General features: G+C 32.2%; 2 protein-coding genes across 4 annotated transcripts in view; one reads left to right on the forward strand and one right to left on the reverse strand.

Moving 5' to 3' along the window:
• The window catches only part of LOC149907815 (major facilitator superfamily domain-containing protein 12-like), a 29,581-nt gene extending 18,237 nt beyond the window's left edge, over positions 1-11,344 (forward strand). Inside the window, exons 1-10 of one of the 2 annotated variants that reach the window (XM_090102920.1) lie at positions 5,621-5,850; positions 6,638-6,807; positions 6,884-6,967; positions 7,119-7,341; positions 7,452-7,563; positions 7,743-7,942; positions 8,471-8,657; positions 9,106-9,217; positions 10,782-10,932; positions 11,067-11,344. In XM_090102920.1, the coding sequence (XP_089959046.1) occupies positions 5,762-5,850; positions 6,638-6,807; positions 6,884-6,967; positions 7,119-7,341; positions 7,452-7,563; positions 7,743-7,942; positions 8,471-8,657; positions 9,106-9,217; positions 10,782-10,932; positions 11,067-11,205 (1,467 nt within the window). In that variant the 5' untranslated portion in view covers positions 5,621-5,761 and the 3' untranslated portion in view covers positions 11,206-11,344. Of the gene's footprint in view, positions 1-5,620; positions 5,851-6,637; positions 6,808-6,883; positions 6,968-7,118; positions 7,342-7,451; positions 7,564-7,742; positions 7,943-8,470; positions 8,658-9,105; positions 9,218-10,781; positions 10,933-11,066 lie in introns of those variants that run through there. The other variant, XM_090102921.1, reaches the window with a different exon arrangement.
• Positions 11,345-11,364: 20 nt separating this feature from the next.
• On the reverse strand, positions 11,365-13,211 carry holn1 (CD2 antigen cytoplasmic tail-binding protein 2 homolog holn1). 2 transcript variants are annotated; one of them, XM_090102922.1, is made up of 3 exons: positions 12,842-13,211; positions 12,359-12,671; positions 11,365-11,996 (listed from the first exon to the last, which is right to left on the reverse strand). In XM_090102922.1, the coding sequence occupies exons 1-3, from the start codon at positions 13,040-13,042 to the stop codon at positions 11,500-11,502; spliced, it is 1,011 nt and encodes a 336-aa protein (XP_089959048.1). In that variant the 5' UTR covers positions 13,043-13,211; the 3' UTR covers positions 11,365-11,499. The 2 variants fall into 2 exon arrangements, with proteins under 2 accessions (XP_089959048.1, XP_089959050.1); XM_090102924.1 differs by having other exon boundaries at positions 12,847-12,979.
• Between the last annotated feature and the right edge of the window lie 3,070 nt (positions 13,212-16,281).

The following is a 16,281-nucleotide window of genomic DNA, read 5'->3' on the forward strand; positions in this document are numbered from 1 at the left end:
GTTATATAAACATGAAGTTGAAGATATCAATAGAAAGTATTCGCAAATTTTGTGTACTGATAAAAAAAATCACCCGGTGTAATTTTCACGAAAATTGTTTCAAATTGTCATTTTTGGTACTTATTACGAATATTAAATTATGCATACGAATGATTTAATTTTTAAAAATTAAGTGGAGCAACTTTCCCTTAGTACATTTGTATTATTTACATATAGGATGACAGGATGCATTTGTTTGCACTACTAGACCAAGCCCTTAAGTATATGACAGAATTTGATATAAATTTTACACAAGCAGCCACGGCCGCTGCTCTCTGTATAACATATTGGACTACCCCGTATATACATAGTAGTCTTTGGGACTACCCGCTACCGCAATATATTTGCCTTTCTCGCTTGGATTCCTCGCATACAACGACATATAATATGGTAAACATACGGTTAAAGGTAATATTTTAACACTTTTCAAATGTGTAAAGCCTATTTTAAATCTTATTTAAATTCTCCTCATGGGAGTTATACAATTAATTCGCTACTGATGACATAGGTACATAGTTTCTTAGGTAATAAATTTTGTGTAAAAATGAGTAAGCAATTTGATATTACTGTATCATATCAACATCGTAAAATAAAAGTAGCCATCTGGAAGAAAAAGCGCCGCGTTCGATATTGTCATACGTTTTCTGAATAATAATCACATAATCAATTTGTTTTTATATAGCCAAACATAAAACAAATAGGAATCTAATAAAATACTAGTCGATGTCGTCTTCAACTTGAAAAGAAGTTATCGCTCTAAATACAAAATTTTGTTTGCATTTTGGTAGATACTTATCCTTATCCTTTCTAGTGTTAATTAAACGTGAAAGTGTGGTTGTCTATTTGTTTGCTTGTTTGTCTTTCTTTGATAAATTCAAATTCTTAATTTAATGGTACAAAATTATGAAGTTAAATGTGTATATTTAGCATTAAATATAATACATTTTTACAATACATATAACATTTTGTTTTAACCTACAGGCTACATTGATACAAGCACAGATAAAATAATACTAGATATGCTACAAATACTATTAATTATATATAATTAAAGAATGTCTTGAAAAGTAGTCGGTGATGGCAATCTTCAGTGAAAGATGAAAGAAGCTGGAAGGACTTCCAATGATCGATCTTATTATACAGATATTATTAGAGAAAACCGAAGGCTCGTGAAACGTGCTGTCATGCTCTACATGCATGCTTTTTGTGCTAAATTGACGCGAAGAACACACGCACAAGTACCTACCATTATCAACTAGGACATTGTAGGACAGGGCTTTCTAGGACAAAAATTTACTTTACATACAGGAAACTATAGATCCATTCTATGATATACAGAAGATTCGTTTTTGAAATCAGTGTTTCTAAAATTGAACCATTTACATAACTATTTATCGACGAGTTTTTAATAAATTTTAATTCTTATGCACCGTTCAGTATTTTTGCATAAACCGAAAAAAACAAAATACAAAATTAAATTACCTTCATCAACTTATTACCTATGCATCGTATCTCGTATCTTTATCGTTTTGATTGCAGATTGCAAAGGTTTTTAATACATTTCTTATGTTAAATGAATTAACTTTGCTGAAGATTTTAGTCAAATAACAAGACAAGAGTATCATCATAATTCTGTGATCTTACGATTTAATTGCCATTCCAGAGACGTTGTCTGTTCAAACCGTGATCACAGCAGATGGCCACACATTTAAACAATTCTCGTTTGTTCGCCAAGGTCTCGTTATCTATGAAGTTGGTTCAGACTGACGTGATTTCCATACAAATTCGGATAAGATCTATTACATTTTTATTATTATAAAAACAATTTGAATTAGGTAGAATAGTGCTCTTCATAATAAAAAAATGTACTTATTATTTAATAAAATTAACACAAGCATGGGTGGCTATTGAAATTAAAATTAATCTACAATTATTTTTTTAAATCTTATATGGCAGTTTGACTTTCAAACTTATCATTGAGTTTTAGTTTAACTCTTCATTGAGACTTTATATTTGTTTCTACGAGACGTTTCTATACAGATATTTGTAGATATGCATATTATTTAAAATATTACCTCAGGGCTTAGGCCTTAACAATAAATAACCTCTTGATTTATCTTGGATGTTAGGTATGTTTAGTGTACCTACTCTTAAAGAACGTTACTCAGTTACGCAAATATTTGCCTGTAATATCGCAAATAGACGTGCTCAAATACGGATATTGTCCTATTTCTATTATTTTGATAGAAAAAAATCGTACTATCAAAACAGATAAATTACCAATTGACATAGAACCAATTGATTTCGAAGCCATTGAATTACAATTTACAACGAGAACGACATCATCTGTGATATTATTTTGTACCCCGTGGTTTATTTAATAAATTGATCACCAATTTGAAACCTAAAGCCAAACTTCAAATTAATTTATTATCTTGGCATACATAATGAACACAATAGGCCTAAATACATAATATTGGCAAAAGCTCTGAGTTAATATCTATAATCTACCCACGTTTCCTCCTACCAATGGTCTTGTTTAGGTTTAATAATTACCGACTCTGAAAAATTAGTTACTCGTGGATTTTAAATATTTACATAGATAATAGATGAAGATTCAAGAATTTACGCCTACACATAGTTTTAAAATAGTACAAGATAAAAGTGAGGGTGGAGGTTTGTCACAGGATGGTAATGATGTCTCCACAGGTTGACTCGATAAAATAAAACTGGCCGAATTGAGAATATCAAAACCACCAAAAGTTTCCGGTAATAGGTGTAATGTAATGAAAAACACACGAGAACCCACCTAGTGGGAACATGTGTTATAAATTCCAGGTAAAAAGGAAATTTTAGTTTTATGGCATTCAAATGCTTTTTTAAAGAATTAAGTATATTTAAAAAAAATATATTACTTCCAGGTTATTCATTTATTTATCAGACTACCACTGGAATAATTCAGTATTCGTAAAATAAAAATAACAATATGCTTTGGTAGCAGGGAAAAAATATAACATAACTTTATTTTATTCTACATTTAAATACAAGAATATCTAAATGTACTTACAGTGGATTCCATTACATTGAATATGATCTCAATGATATTAAAGCACTAAAGCAAAACCCATAAAATGGCTCTGCATCGACGATAAATTGCTGCACCCGATATTTTCAGCGGCGCAGCAATATAACGCTTTAAAAATTGAACCTGACTCAGCTGAAAGATTAATTATAATACCCATTACGGTGGTCATGTTAATTAATAGTGGATTTAATTATTGCGACTGCTAGCGACCGCGAATGTCTACGCAGACACCGGCTGGCCCATAAATTAGGGTTGCAGGTTTGGTGCACATCACTCATTTTCCGGCTTTCAATTGACAAATCAAATGTTATATTTCATGTGAACCATTTCTCGCGTCTACGAGTGCAATGATTTTATGTTTGAAGCGATTGTTACCTATATATTTAAAAAAGGTATAACTTTACATCCTTCCTTTAATAATGCAATTAAATAATAATTTCACATCTTGTATTAGACAATTTAACCGAAGTTCTAACGTTCAAAATTGAGCGAGCTTTTTAATTTGTTTGCCTGTTTTAACGATATAATATACATAATTAAAGATGTAAATTTTAAATAATTTGGAAAATCCAAAAGTGCACGCCTCATAATTTTTTTTTAATAAATATTTATTAATTATTATTTTTGTTTATTTAATAACAATTAAACCACATCGAATCAGACCCTGAAAAATGAAAGGGTTCTATTCCTGAGCATACTCAAGCGTAAGAGAAAAAAAAAGACTCGATTAGTAAAGTATTTCGGTCGCTATCGTGTTAACAAGAAAAAGGATCCGCACATACAGACACACGGACGTCCAAGACAGAACTTTTTTAAACTGTTTTTTAACTAGTTTAAATAACAAAAATGACATCAAAAATATCATGAACGTTAAAAATAGTGTTTTTTCTTAATATGTGTGTGTATGTATTATCTTACAAGTGCAATGTATGATACATAAAGACATTTTAAGTTTGAAAAATCAGATGTTTTGCGCGAAGTGACAGTAGTACCCACCTCAACGCTTCGCTTATGAGGCGTGCAATATATAACTAGCCGCTCGAACCAAAACTCTTCAAAACCAGTAGTTGTAGAGTTTATTTGATGTAAACAAACTAAAACGTTTCTTTTTTTAATAGGAGTGTATAATATATAAAATTAATGAAGGTAATTTAATTAAGAAACCTGTTACGCTTCGTTAGTACACTTTACCGTTAAATTAATTACGAACAAATAACTAATATAAAAAGATAGGTACTCTAGAAATGTAATGAAGTAATTTCGACAATAAGTGCTTTTACAAGATGGCTACTAAGACAAAAAAAAAATTTAACTTGATCCTTGTTTCTGGAGGCTCTACTCTGTATTATCTATACCATTTCTATACCTATATCTGGTTATACTATTCGCAATTGTCAGAAATTACATATCGTGTTTATAAAAAAAATGTAATTATTTATGTTTCACTTCCTATAGAGCTGAAAATAATATATTCGTATTTTATGAAGATAAACATTTCTCCTCCTAAAATGCAGTCACTAAAGCCATCTATTGGGTTCAACAGCTACTTACATCTTCTGGACTCAGCGATATCACCAAGTCTTTGAATCGACTCTACATTCTTAATTAGTGCGTCCACTTGATCATAGATGGCGCTTTTGAAGTACATTATTACAATTCTCAGATCCATTTCGATTTATTCATAAAACTTCAGCCAATACTGGCCAATACCAAGTTGAATAATTTATTTATAATCTACTTAATACAGAAAAATACATTAATAAAGAAAAATGTGTTGCCTCATATTCATTATCTACACAACCGCAGTGGCCAGCTCGGGTTGAATAAATAAAAAAAAATATAGCATAACTGAAAAAAAACGTGCATAGTATCGTAATTCGTATGTATACAATATCTACTGGTGTCCGAGACATTTCTTCCACAACCTTATCAGGTTTACTTCTATGTTTGATGAAACATTCGTATGATATAGCGTTCAAACACTTTTAATAAAATATGGTATTGAAGGCTTTCTTTAGTTAAATTAGCATTTAGGTCACAAACAATGCCTTAGACCTTAGTATATCAGAGAACAATTTTGCGGTTTACACGATCGTGACTGAATATTATAATACCTACATCTAGTAGAGCGAAAGGCATATAATTTAAAAAGAAGCCGTGTGTATTCATAAACTTGTAGAATAATATGTAATGATAAGTTTTTTGATTTATATTACATTGATAGATATAAATAAAATTGCCAATATGTTAATAATATAAAACGAATTAAAAAAATAGTATTGGAAGAGATAAATAACTAAGTTTAACGCTCAGTATCACGATTAGGATTTGATCTGCATTTTCTACTTATAAAAGTAATACTAAAGTGTCAAAAGTCAAGTTTCTGAAGCACTTTTGAAATACGATTATTCGGTAAAGAGATTATAGAGCATATATGTCACTATATCGGGGTTACATATTACGATCAAATAAGCCACAAAGTCGTAGGAAACCCATCAAGAAACACGCGTCCATCGTATACATTTTTTTGTATATTTCCAAAATAAACAAAATGAAATGAAGATAATTATAATTATTGTGAACAATAGTGATAAATAAATAGTGATTTTTTTTATTAAAAAATAAATATATTAAAAAATGCCAATAAATTACGGTGCCACAGATGAAAATGAAAACGGGGTAAATGGAGAGAAAAATGAATGTAACGAAGATGAATTTACTATAAGGTAATCAAGACTTATTATTTGCTTACAAAAAGCAATCTTCAATTCAGCCAATTTGCGACGCTCAACAGATAAGTAGGGCACAAAACGAAGACTATCCTCGTAGTTAAGATATATTGACACTTCCGTACGTTTGAACAATCGAAAATTGCTTTAATTTTTTTTGTATACAATAAAATAATTCAGTAAATAGAGTCTCACTTTCTCGTGTAAGCCTAAAAAACTGGATAATTGTATCTAATGTTAATGCTATCACTTAATGTAAGGTACTTACCAGCTTTATGTTTCTTTAATCACATGATATGTCGGAAGTTCATTGATAAAATTAAACTTAAACGTTAATTTTAAGTTTAAAAAATATAAACCCGTATCGTATATCTTTCGTACAATTTCTTTTGTTTTATTAGTTTCAGAGTAACATAAATGTAGTTACAAGTTTATTTTAATTAGTTATCCATCCCTACATTAGTCCCAAAAGGCTTCAGAGATTTTAAAATAAGTAAAAATTAATTGAAGTTTTGCGTCAATCACGTGTAGGTACCTATATCAAAGACGATCGTGAATCGACCTATTACTTCAAGGATTTTGTTTTTTGAGAGTTGGCTGTATTAAAACGCACTTTACTGTAAAATACAAATTATTAAGTAGGTATGCGATCACGACTCTATGTCACCACTTCCACACTAATACTTTTTTGCGGATCAAATTTCTATCGTTCCAGACGTACCTAACCAAGTATTGAAGCTATTTTAACAAATATTAATAAAAACAATGAATTTTGTTTAAATAGTATTCCAGTCAAACGAAGAAAATGGTGGCGAATCGGCCAAAACTATCTTTTCGGATTCGGACATGTCTACAACGACCTCTGCGCTGCGATGTGGTTTTCCTACATGATGCTATTCTTTCAAGCCGTTCTCGAAATGAAGGCTGTGGTAGCCGGCGCTATGTTACTCTTAGGTTGGTAATTGTTTCAATTATTCTGTTTCACAAAACAATTCAACATCAGTCATATCTAATATTCATTTTTTTTTAGGTCAAGTCGTAGATGCCTTGGCTACACCAGTGGTGGGAGTATTAGCTGACAAATATAGCACAAAGACAGTATGGCATTTAACAGGTGTGTAAATAAAATCATTGGTATGTGACCAATAATATACGTATCATAATAATTCCTAGAACTATGGAATCTACAAATTAATTATTACTTATTTTAAGTAAGGTTCGAAAGAACATGTACTTATACGAATAATTACACTTTTCCATTTCAGGGTCTGCTCTCGTAGCCTGTACATTTCCCTTATTATTCATTCGATGTTGGGGTTGCTGGGTCCGGAACGACCCGGAATATTTGTCGTGGTGGATGCCGTTTTACTATGCTGTTCTAATCACAATATTTCAAATCGGCTGGGCTGTCGTACAAATATCGCACTTGTCAATGATACCCTCCATTTCGGATAGCTTACAAGTTCGCTCTGAATTGACTTCCATACGGTAAACTTTTGAGATATCAAATTACAGAATCGGTCTTCCTAAGTAGTATATGAATTATATTTGGGGCATATTAAATGCGCTACTTAACCAAATCTATCATTGGTTTCCAGTTATATGGCTTCTGTGATATCGAGTTTGACGGTATACTTTATAACATGGATCGTTTTAAGAGCTACGCAGTACAGCAACTTCATTGGACCTACGGATGATTATAAATTCAGGGTGGGTGAATGGTTATTAAGCTATTTTTTATTCCACTTATTTCTATAAATAGACATTGCTTTATTAATGTCTCTCGGAATATATCCAGGAATCGATTTTTTTTATTTGAGCACTTCTTTTTGTTTTGTTTTGTTTATGTAGATACCGAAGTGTTAACTATTTTTGTCTTTTTTTTTCAGAATGTATCATTAATCATTTCCATTATTGGAGTCATGTGCGTGACGCTGTTTCACACATTTTTTAAACTGAAGTCGAACAATGATCGAAATAAGATTATTAAAACAGAGACAGAGGTCGGTGAAGAAGATCTCATAAAAACTACTAAATCAAAAATAATATACTTTTTAAGAATGCCTCTGTTATATCAAACCAGTTTATTGTGAGTATTTCAATTTTTAGTATTATGAAAATTACGAGAGACTACTTACTACCTACCTACTATTGATAAGAAAGGGACCCACGTAGGTCGTAGAAAAGTAAATATAATATACCGTCGTAGAAAAGTAAGTTAAAGATTTGAAATTTTACATTTAAATAGTTCGGATTTATAATTATTGGGAGGTAGGTACAATATCTATCATCTTCCGTTTTTTGGTGTGGAATCATGGACTGTACCTTTTTCTAAGAAAGGTGTGATAAATAATAATAACGCTCTTCACAATAAACACATTATAAAATCCGAGAATGCAAAATAAATCCGCATCGATCGACCCGTCCTTGATCGCGATTTGCTGTAATAAGTGCATAGGCTTAGTTAAATAGCTTGACACCAACATACATCCTACTGCAAACTGAATAGGGGGCAAAATTGATGATATGAGATAAAATTCATACTTTTGAGCAATGGATTAAATGATCATCAATTATCAGTATAATTAGTTAATAAAATGTTTGCTTATTTTTTCAGATATGTATTCTCTCGGCTCTACTGGGCACTTAGTTTAGTGTACGTGCCCTTATTTTTAGAAGAACGGTTATCAGTAAATCCTTCCGAAGGATCCGAATTGGTGGCAAGTGTACCGCTCGTTCTGTACATATCATCCCTTCTATTTTCATTTCTTTTGAAGAGCAACATTAGTAAAATTGGTAATCAGGTAATTATTATAAATCTTTACATTTTGCATTGCACATCATCATTATTATTTTTTTAGATTTTCATAAACAGATTGTTGTGTGAATATGTATTTTTCAATTCTATTAATGCTCATAATAGGCACAATGCGAAATTATAGGCACAACACATACGTAAATTCCAAAATTCATAGTCAGCAACTGCTTTAGATCTATTTTTTGTTTGATAATTCGTTTTTTTTTATAGCATTCAAATGCTTCATAAATATAAATTTTTAAAGAATATAAAAAAATCGATCACCGGGCGAGATTCGAACCCGCGAAGGTCAGCCGTCGCTCCGGTAAAGCGGAAGACGCGGGTTCTAATCCCGCCTCGTGATAGAATTTCTTCTATTCTTAAAAACAAATATATCTGTTTTGTTTCATCAAAGACATTTTACATGATATTGCATTAGACTCCTTTATTTCTAGGTTGCATATTTAATAGGAAGTTTGTTCAGCCTGATTAGTTGCGTCTGGATAGCGGTTACGATTGATCCGACAGCCAGCGTCGTACAAATATATTTGGTCGCGACTCTTATTGGTAAGATGATTGGTTGATTATTTTAACTATGCCTGTGCCTAGTAACTGAATAATTGCACCCAAATTTACTTCAGTTTAACTCGCAGGGTCAGAGAACACGTAGGAACATAATATCCAACAGTGAACGAATTCCTTAATTGTCTATGCGCTACCGAAACGGAAATTTCATGTATTGCTCATTTTTTCGTTATAGTCCAGTCTGTGGGGAAATGTAAAAGCCTCTGCTCTACAAAAGGTGGCGTAGAAAATGTTTTGAAACAATATTGTTTAGGTATGAAAGGTTAATAAAAATCCAAGTTTTCGACCTTGACGGACCCAGGCGCTAGCCGCCATCTTGAATTAAAGGTGCTAAAATTAGGTATATTTTAAATAACTTCTCAATTGTTTACTAAATCACAAAAGTGTCTATGAGGGGTTCAAAGAAGACAAAATTACCTACATTTTTTTCATACATGATTATTCTGTAAGTCTTAAAGGTAAAAAGTTACAAGCGACGGAAATAATAATATTTACAGAAATCATATAATTTTAATTTTGTTTAAAAATTGTGCAGCAATCTTTTTTTATTCTTTTTGATGGCCCGGGCTGGTTAATGGTGGCTTCTTCATTATCGTCGCTGAAATTTTCTGTTTCATTGTCTGTATTTTTAGTTTCTAACCATGAAATTTCGTCGATTAAATTTACTTTTTATTGATAACTTTACGAATCGTTCATATCGGATATCTTCTAAGGATTCCTTATCCATGTCCCCTCCGTAAAAAGTTACTAGAAAGCGTGCTCCAGCGTCTTCGATTTCTTCTGGTCATGATGACGAAATTTCATGGTTGGAAACTAAAAATACAGACAATGAAACAGAAAATTTCAGCGACGATAATGAAGAAGCCACCATTAACCAGCCCGGGCCATCAAAGAGAATTAAAAAATGATAGCTGTACAATTTTTAAACAAAATTAAAATTATATGATTTCTGTAAATATTATTATTTCCGTCGCTTGTAACTTTTTATCTTTAAGACTTACAGAATAATCATGTATGAAAAAAATGTAGGTAATTTTGTCTTCTTTGAACCCCTCATAGACACTTTTTTGATTTAGTAAACTATTGAGAAGTTATTTAAAATATACCTAATTTTAGCACCTTTAATTCAAGATGGCGGCTAGCGCCTGGGTCCGTCAAGGTCGAAAACTTGGATTTTTATTAACCTTTCATACCTAAACAATATCGTTTCAAAACATTTTCTACGCCACCTTTTGTAGAGCATAAATACCTACAGACTGGATTATTAGGTTTTTGAAATACATGTTTGTTTCATTATAGTAAACTACTTCACTGATTAATTATTTATCATTCTGTTTATCTCCTGATCGGGTACCGATACCGATTTTCTTAGGCCGAGCCAAGTCCCCACTGAGCTTAGCTGCTTCACACAGAAATTGCTTCGCAAGGCTTCTCGCTCTGTGTTGACCCGCAGTTAGTTTTAAAATAAATCTCTAACCATATTTTATTAATAAAATTAATGATAGGTTTAGGTAAATTAATTAAACTCGATATTTTCCTTTTTCAGGAGCTGGCAGTTCCATAACCCTGGTATCAAGTTTATGTGTAACAGCAGACCTGATTGGTCCACATTCGCATCAAGGAGCATCTATATATTCTATTGTAACATTTGCTGATAAACTAGTGACTGGTATTGCAGTTGTTGCTATAGAAAATTAGTAAGTTTCCCTAATATTTTACTTCAATTGAAAACGATAATCTAAAGTACAACTGACATAATTTGTAGTTATAAAATTAACAATATACCTTACATTTATCTACATCAAATAAACTTACTTATCTTTCGTTACAGCAAATGTGATGATGCCCTGGATTGCCCCCAATACTACAGAGGTGTCCTAATATATGCATGTGGAGGGAGTGCCGTTTTAGGAATTTTATCATTATGTCTAACAAATTTAAGAAGAGACAAAAGAAGTCTTGTTCATTGAGTAATGGAATTTAAGTACACTTTTGATGAATTTATAATATCAAGTTGATAGTTCTTTAGTCTCTGAACACACAAAATATTTTACAGATAAACATGTTTTATCCAGAGATTTTTAAATAGTCTGCATTTAAATAGTATGAATAAATGAAAATTGTTGATAATTAAACAGTTTTTTTTATTACTAGTTTTAAGAACATTTCATGAAAATATCATTACTTACATAACTATATATTTATAGAATGATCTATGTATACAACCAGGGACACTATAGAACAAGAAAAATTAAGTCTAGCTCTTACATGTATAGTTCAAAATCAATTCTATTAGAACTATAGAACTGGGAATCTTCACCATTCTTCCTTACCCACACTCCTGTTTTGAAATACCCTTCTGTAGCCCATTTGTTCATTTGATCAGTGGAATGTGGTCCTGAAATTTCAGCATTGTCATCTTGACTCCATTTAAACTCCCATTTCACTTCATTTGAAGAACTTTCACCCTCTTCAGGGTTTTCATTTTTGCTCTCACCATCTTGACCTAAACTCTGTTTTTCTTTTTGATCAAAATCATCTGCGTACATATCTAGTTCTGCATCATCCTTTTTCTTAGCATCCTTATTAATGCTGATGCTTATTTTCTCATAAGTCTCTTGGTATATGTCCATGTTTCCAGTTTTTGTCAATATTTGGTTAGCAAGCTCAGTTATTCTGGTAACTATTTTACTGCCCTCATCAACTATTCCTTGCTTTTTCCTCTTCCAGCGCTCTGCACTGGATATTTTGGAACTGGCACCTGTAACAGATAAAAAAATTCATATTTAATATGCAATAAGATTATTCAATCTTGATATATTGATACTTTGATAAGATGAGGCAATTTAATTAATATACCTGATAAACATACTATGGCAAATAACACAATTTTTAATATATGAATAACTAAGTTATAGATTGATTAAGTTATTATTACAAATAAGTGTAATTTCACTGAAACCTAGTTTTATAATAGAAATAGATATCCATACAAATCTATTTCAATTTCATTCAGCAGAGATACACATCTGACAGATGCACTTTAATGTTATAAAATTGGTACTTTGGAAAGCAAGGAAACAAAAGTATAAATTAAAAAAATAAATTAATAATATGCCTCACCTAGCCGCTGCAGAGTTTTCGCTATAGTTTCCTTAGGTTTCATGTGTTGCAAAATTTCCTTATAATTCATAATGAGGTCAAACTTTTCTTCTGGCTCATCATCCTCACTGTCTGTATCATCTAATATTCCTTTAGCATCATCATCCTTGTGAACCTTGTACTTATCCTCTGGTCTACCCTTAACCTTCACCCAATCAATGTTGTCCAACCAACCATCTCTGATTTCTTTCTCCTTTTTCCAGTGGTAATGACCTTGGGCATCAAAATGACCCTCCTCTAGTTCTTCCTTCATGTTAAATGGTGTTATTGTAATCTGTAACAGCAAATATTCGATGAGATAAAGTAACTATCAAGTTATATATGTAGGTACATAATATACAACAGATAATCCCAAAATTTTATATGATCACATGTAGGTATATGTTTAGCCAATTATTTTAATGTCAACAATGGTTTCAGCCAGTACTGAGAATTTTGACTTACTTCACCTTCCATTCCTGCAACACCGTCTTCTTCCCCCTCAATGTCATCCGCGTTGAGAACATTTTGCTTTTCCTCCTCTGCACCACTATCTTCTTCATCGGAATCGAGGGAATGTTTCTTTCCCTCTTTCTTGCCATCTTTTGCAATTTTCGGTTGTTGCTCATCGGTCTCGAAAGCTACTGTTGATGTTCTTTTAGCCATCTTACTATCTGGTGTTGTGGTTACGGGAAACTACGCTGTCGCTAATCACTAAGAATGAAATGCGATATTGTGATTGAAATAAACAGATTTATTAGTAATCAACTTCAGTTTTCCGTAATTATTATTTATTTCAAATCAAGCGTATGTAGGTATCAATCGAGGTTTCAATTCAAACATTCAAGTGTCAACTGTCAAGTGTCAACTGACCAACTGTCACATCCACAGAGTAAATAATAAATGTCATGTCACAACTCTCCTTCATGTAAAGTCCCTAAAGCCGCCTGTACACGCTTAGTGTTCGATAGTGGTTTTGTTATAAAATACATAAATACAAATACGTACAAAATACAAACAGTGTTGTCCTGTTTGGTTATTCAAATACGACTGATCTAGCGTTTGAAGTAGGGTTGTTGAGGATTCCTCTTCCGCTTCCTCATAATGCGGAAGTTCCGCAATATTTTGGGTTCCTCTACCGTTACCGCATCCTCAAAAATGAAAATAAAAAAATCCTCTTCCGCTATCGCTTCCTCAAAATTTAGAGGAAATTTATGAGGATGCTGATCCGATCGGGCGGCGAATTTACAAAGCCTATTTAAACTATGTATTTGAGTTACGAGTTGGACTCTACTAACGAACAAGAGTAAAGTCATACCGCCATATTTATATCTGCGCCTAACACTTATCTCTAAACATAATAATATAACATTTTCTCTCATACTCAGAAGAAACATATTTTACCAAATAATGTTTGTCAAAAGTCATTTTAAATTAAAAAACAAACAAGTTGTTTAAGCTTACATAATAATATCTACCAGTTAGTTTTTTTTTTTTGTGGAAATCGCCTAATGTCGCTTCTGGCACTGATATAGATTAGGTTTTTTCTGTGGGTTTTTTCGAGTAATATGCATAAACAAAAGCTCATCTAAGTCCGGCTCGTGACTCAAATAGTATAGTACTTACAGGCTTTGTAAATTCGCGATCGGGCGAGCTAACCTCCCCTAACCTTAAACATCAATATGTAGAGACAGGAGAATGGCTTTTGTTTTAATTTTTAATTTTAAAAGTTTTTGTTTTTTAATTTTGATTATAATTTCCTATCATCCTCATCCTCATCCGCTTCCTCTTCCGCTTCCGCTTCCTCATCCGCATCCTCTTCCTCAAAAAAATATCCTCTTCCTCATCCGCATCCTCTAAATTTGTGTGTGAAAATTCCTCTTCCTCCTCCTCTTCCTCATAATCACTTCCTCAACAACCCAAGTTTGAAGTACTCAATCTCATCCGTGATTCAACACAAACTTCTTAGTGACGATTTTTATTACACAATAATATGTTCTAGATTTGTCTAGATTTCTAGAACATAATATTGTATAATAAAAAGTGCGGGAAATTTCGATTGGCCCTGGAGGGAAAGTACTTGAAATACTGAATTTCGTGAATTTTCGAAAATCTTTGAATGCAGTTCTATTTCTTTTTAAAAATATGGGAATGTTTTCTTTCAGCAAAATTTGCTATTTTCAGTTTATAAAGTAGGTACTTTCCCTCCAGGGCCCATCGAAAATTACCACACAGTATTTATAGTGACAGTTTATGGTGTAGTAAGTACACAGATCTTTCGGCACGTGGTAAAATTCGGAACTACTGCCGTCATCTTGTAAACTGTATTGTGCCGTCAATGCATGACAGATTATTGAGTGTTGTCTAGACCGGTTATTATTTTTCCAAGATCAATAATTTTACCGTCTCAGTCCCTCAAACCACCTCAAACTAAGTTCAAACTACTCATCTAGATAAAAAATTTGTGTGATTTTATGAAACCACGGTAAAAGTGAAACTGTTCGAACGGTTCCGAACACTGCTTTGTGTAGCGCATGTAAGAGCGCATGTCGCGCATACACGCGACATGCGCTACACAGACCAAAAAGTTTGAGACGATGTAATAAAAGTTTCACTTATTATTATGCAATCGTAACTACTGCACTCACGCACTACACTACATTAAGTATTAACTGAAGGAAAGTAGGTAAAGTTTCCTATAAATAATAAAAACGGGCTAAACGGGCTGTTCCCAAATTCCCTAAAAACCAACATTTTTTGCATTACTAAATTTATTTTATTATAATCGGTGGTTTAGGAGTCCATTGAGGACAAACATTGTGATACGAGATTTATATTATCATATGTATATTAAGATGTGTGCCAAGTTCAGTAGATAGGTCATAAATTTATTTAAAAAGATAAGACAAAGATAAAATTCTTAGTTGAACTGAAAAAATAGGTATGACTTTTTAATAATTTGAATCATAGAATTATATATTACACAAAGCAAAAATTAATGACCTATTGAACCTCAGTATTTGACTTTCCTAGTTTTTACCTATTATTTATCTATACTATACTTATCTTCTCAAATTGATGTAATTGAACGTTATTATATTTTGTGAGCTTTTTGTGAGGTTCTATTGTCCTAAATATTTGTTTTAGAAACTGGTTAGAACTAGCCAACTCAAGTTAGACAACACTCAAAATAGGTAAATAGTTAAAAATAGCTTTATGCAAAAGTTGCGACGGTTAGGAATGTTGTGGACTCTGTGTGTGGACACGACTCGCTTGACAAGACTAATAAAACTTTTTGATACCATACTTGATAGTGTTTTTATTACAATAAAATTATAAATAGTTTTTTTTCTGATGAGATCACAAATGAGAACAATGTGGGGTCTTCAAAAGAAGACCTTCCAAAGAAGCGCACTCCATCTCAGGCCACATCTTAGCTTACCAGAAGCAGAACGCGATAATATTGTAGTCACCTGTTTCCTTTATACAATACAAAATAGGTATTTTGAATGTTATTTGGCCATAAAAGATCATAAGTGCTCACGTTATCATGAGTTTTTTTCGATGATTGTATTGAATACGGTGTACATTTGTGAAAATTTTGTAGCGAATGGAAAATAAGATAGAATAAAGACAGTTTCTAAAATAAACCAAAAATAATGAAAATAAATCACTACATAGTATAAAACAAAGTCGATTTCCCTGTCCCTATGTCCCTATGTCCCTTTGTACGCTTAAATCTTTGAAACTACGCAACGGATTTTGATGCGGTTTTTTTTAATAGATAGAGTGATTCAAGAGGAAGGTTTATATGAATAATAACATCCATTAAATAGTGGAGAAGTACTGTTATTTTTGAGGTTTCTAAAGTGATGTCGTAAAAAATTACATTTTTTCCGCTTACA

This window comes from Colias eurytheme, chromosome 6 (genome assembly GCF_061535395.1).
Source record: "Colias eurytheme isolate Ceu_HAF_F1 chromosome 6, ilColEury1 Martin Lab GWU primary, whole genome shotgun sequence".
Lineage (NCBI taxonomy): Eukaryota > Metazoa > Arthropoda > Insecta > Lepidoptera > Pieridae > Colias > Colias eurytheme.

Bases quoted from the DNA above. Each gene is read 5' to 3' on its own strand.
- holn1 (XM_090102922.1), bottom strand. From the start codon at position 13,042: ATGGCTAAAAGAACATCAACAGTAGCTTTCGAGACCGATGAGCAACAA. The intron at 12,672-12,841 runs GTAAGTCAAAAT...TTGCTGTTACAG, and splicing joins TTGCAGGAATGGAAGGTGAA to ATTACAATAACACCATTTAA. The intron at 11,997-12,358 runs GTGAGGCATATT...TATCTGTTACAG, and splicing joins GAAAACTCTGCAGCGGCTAG to GTGCCAGTTCCAAAATATCC.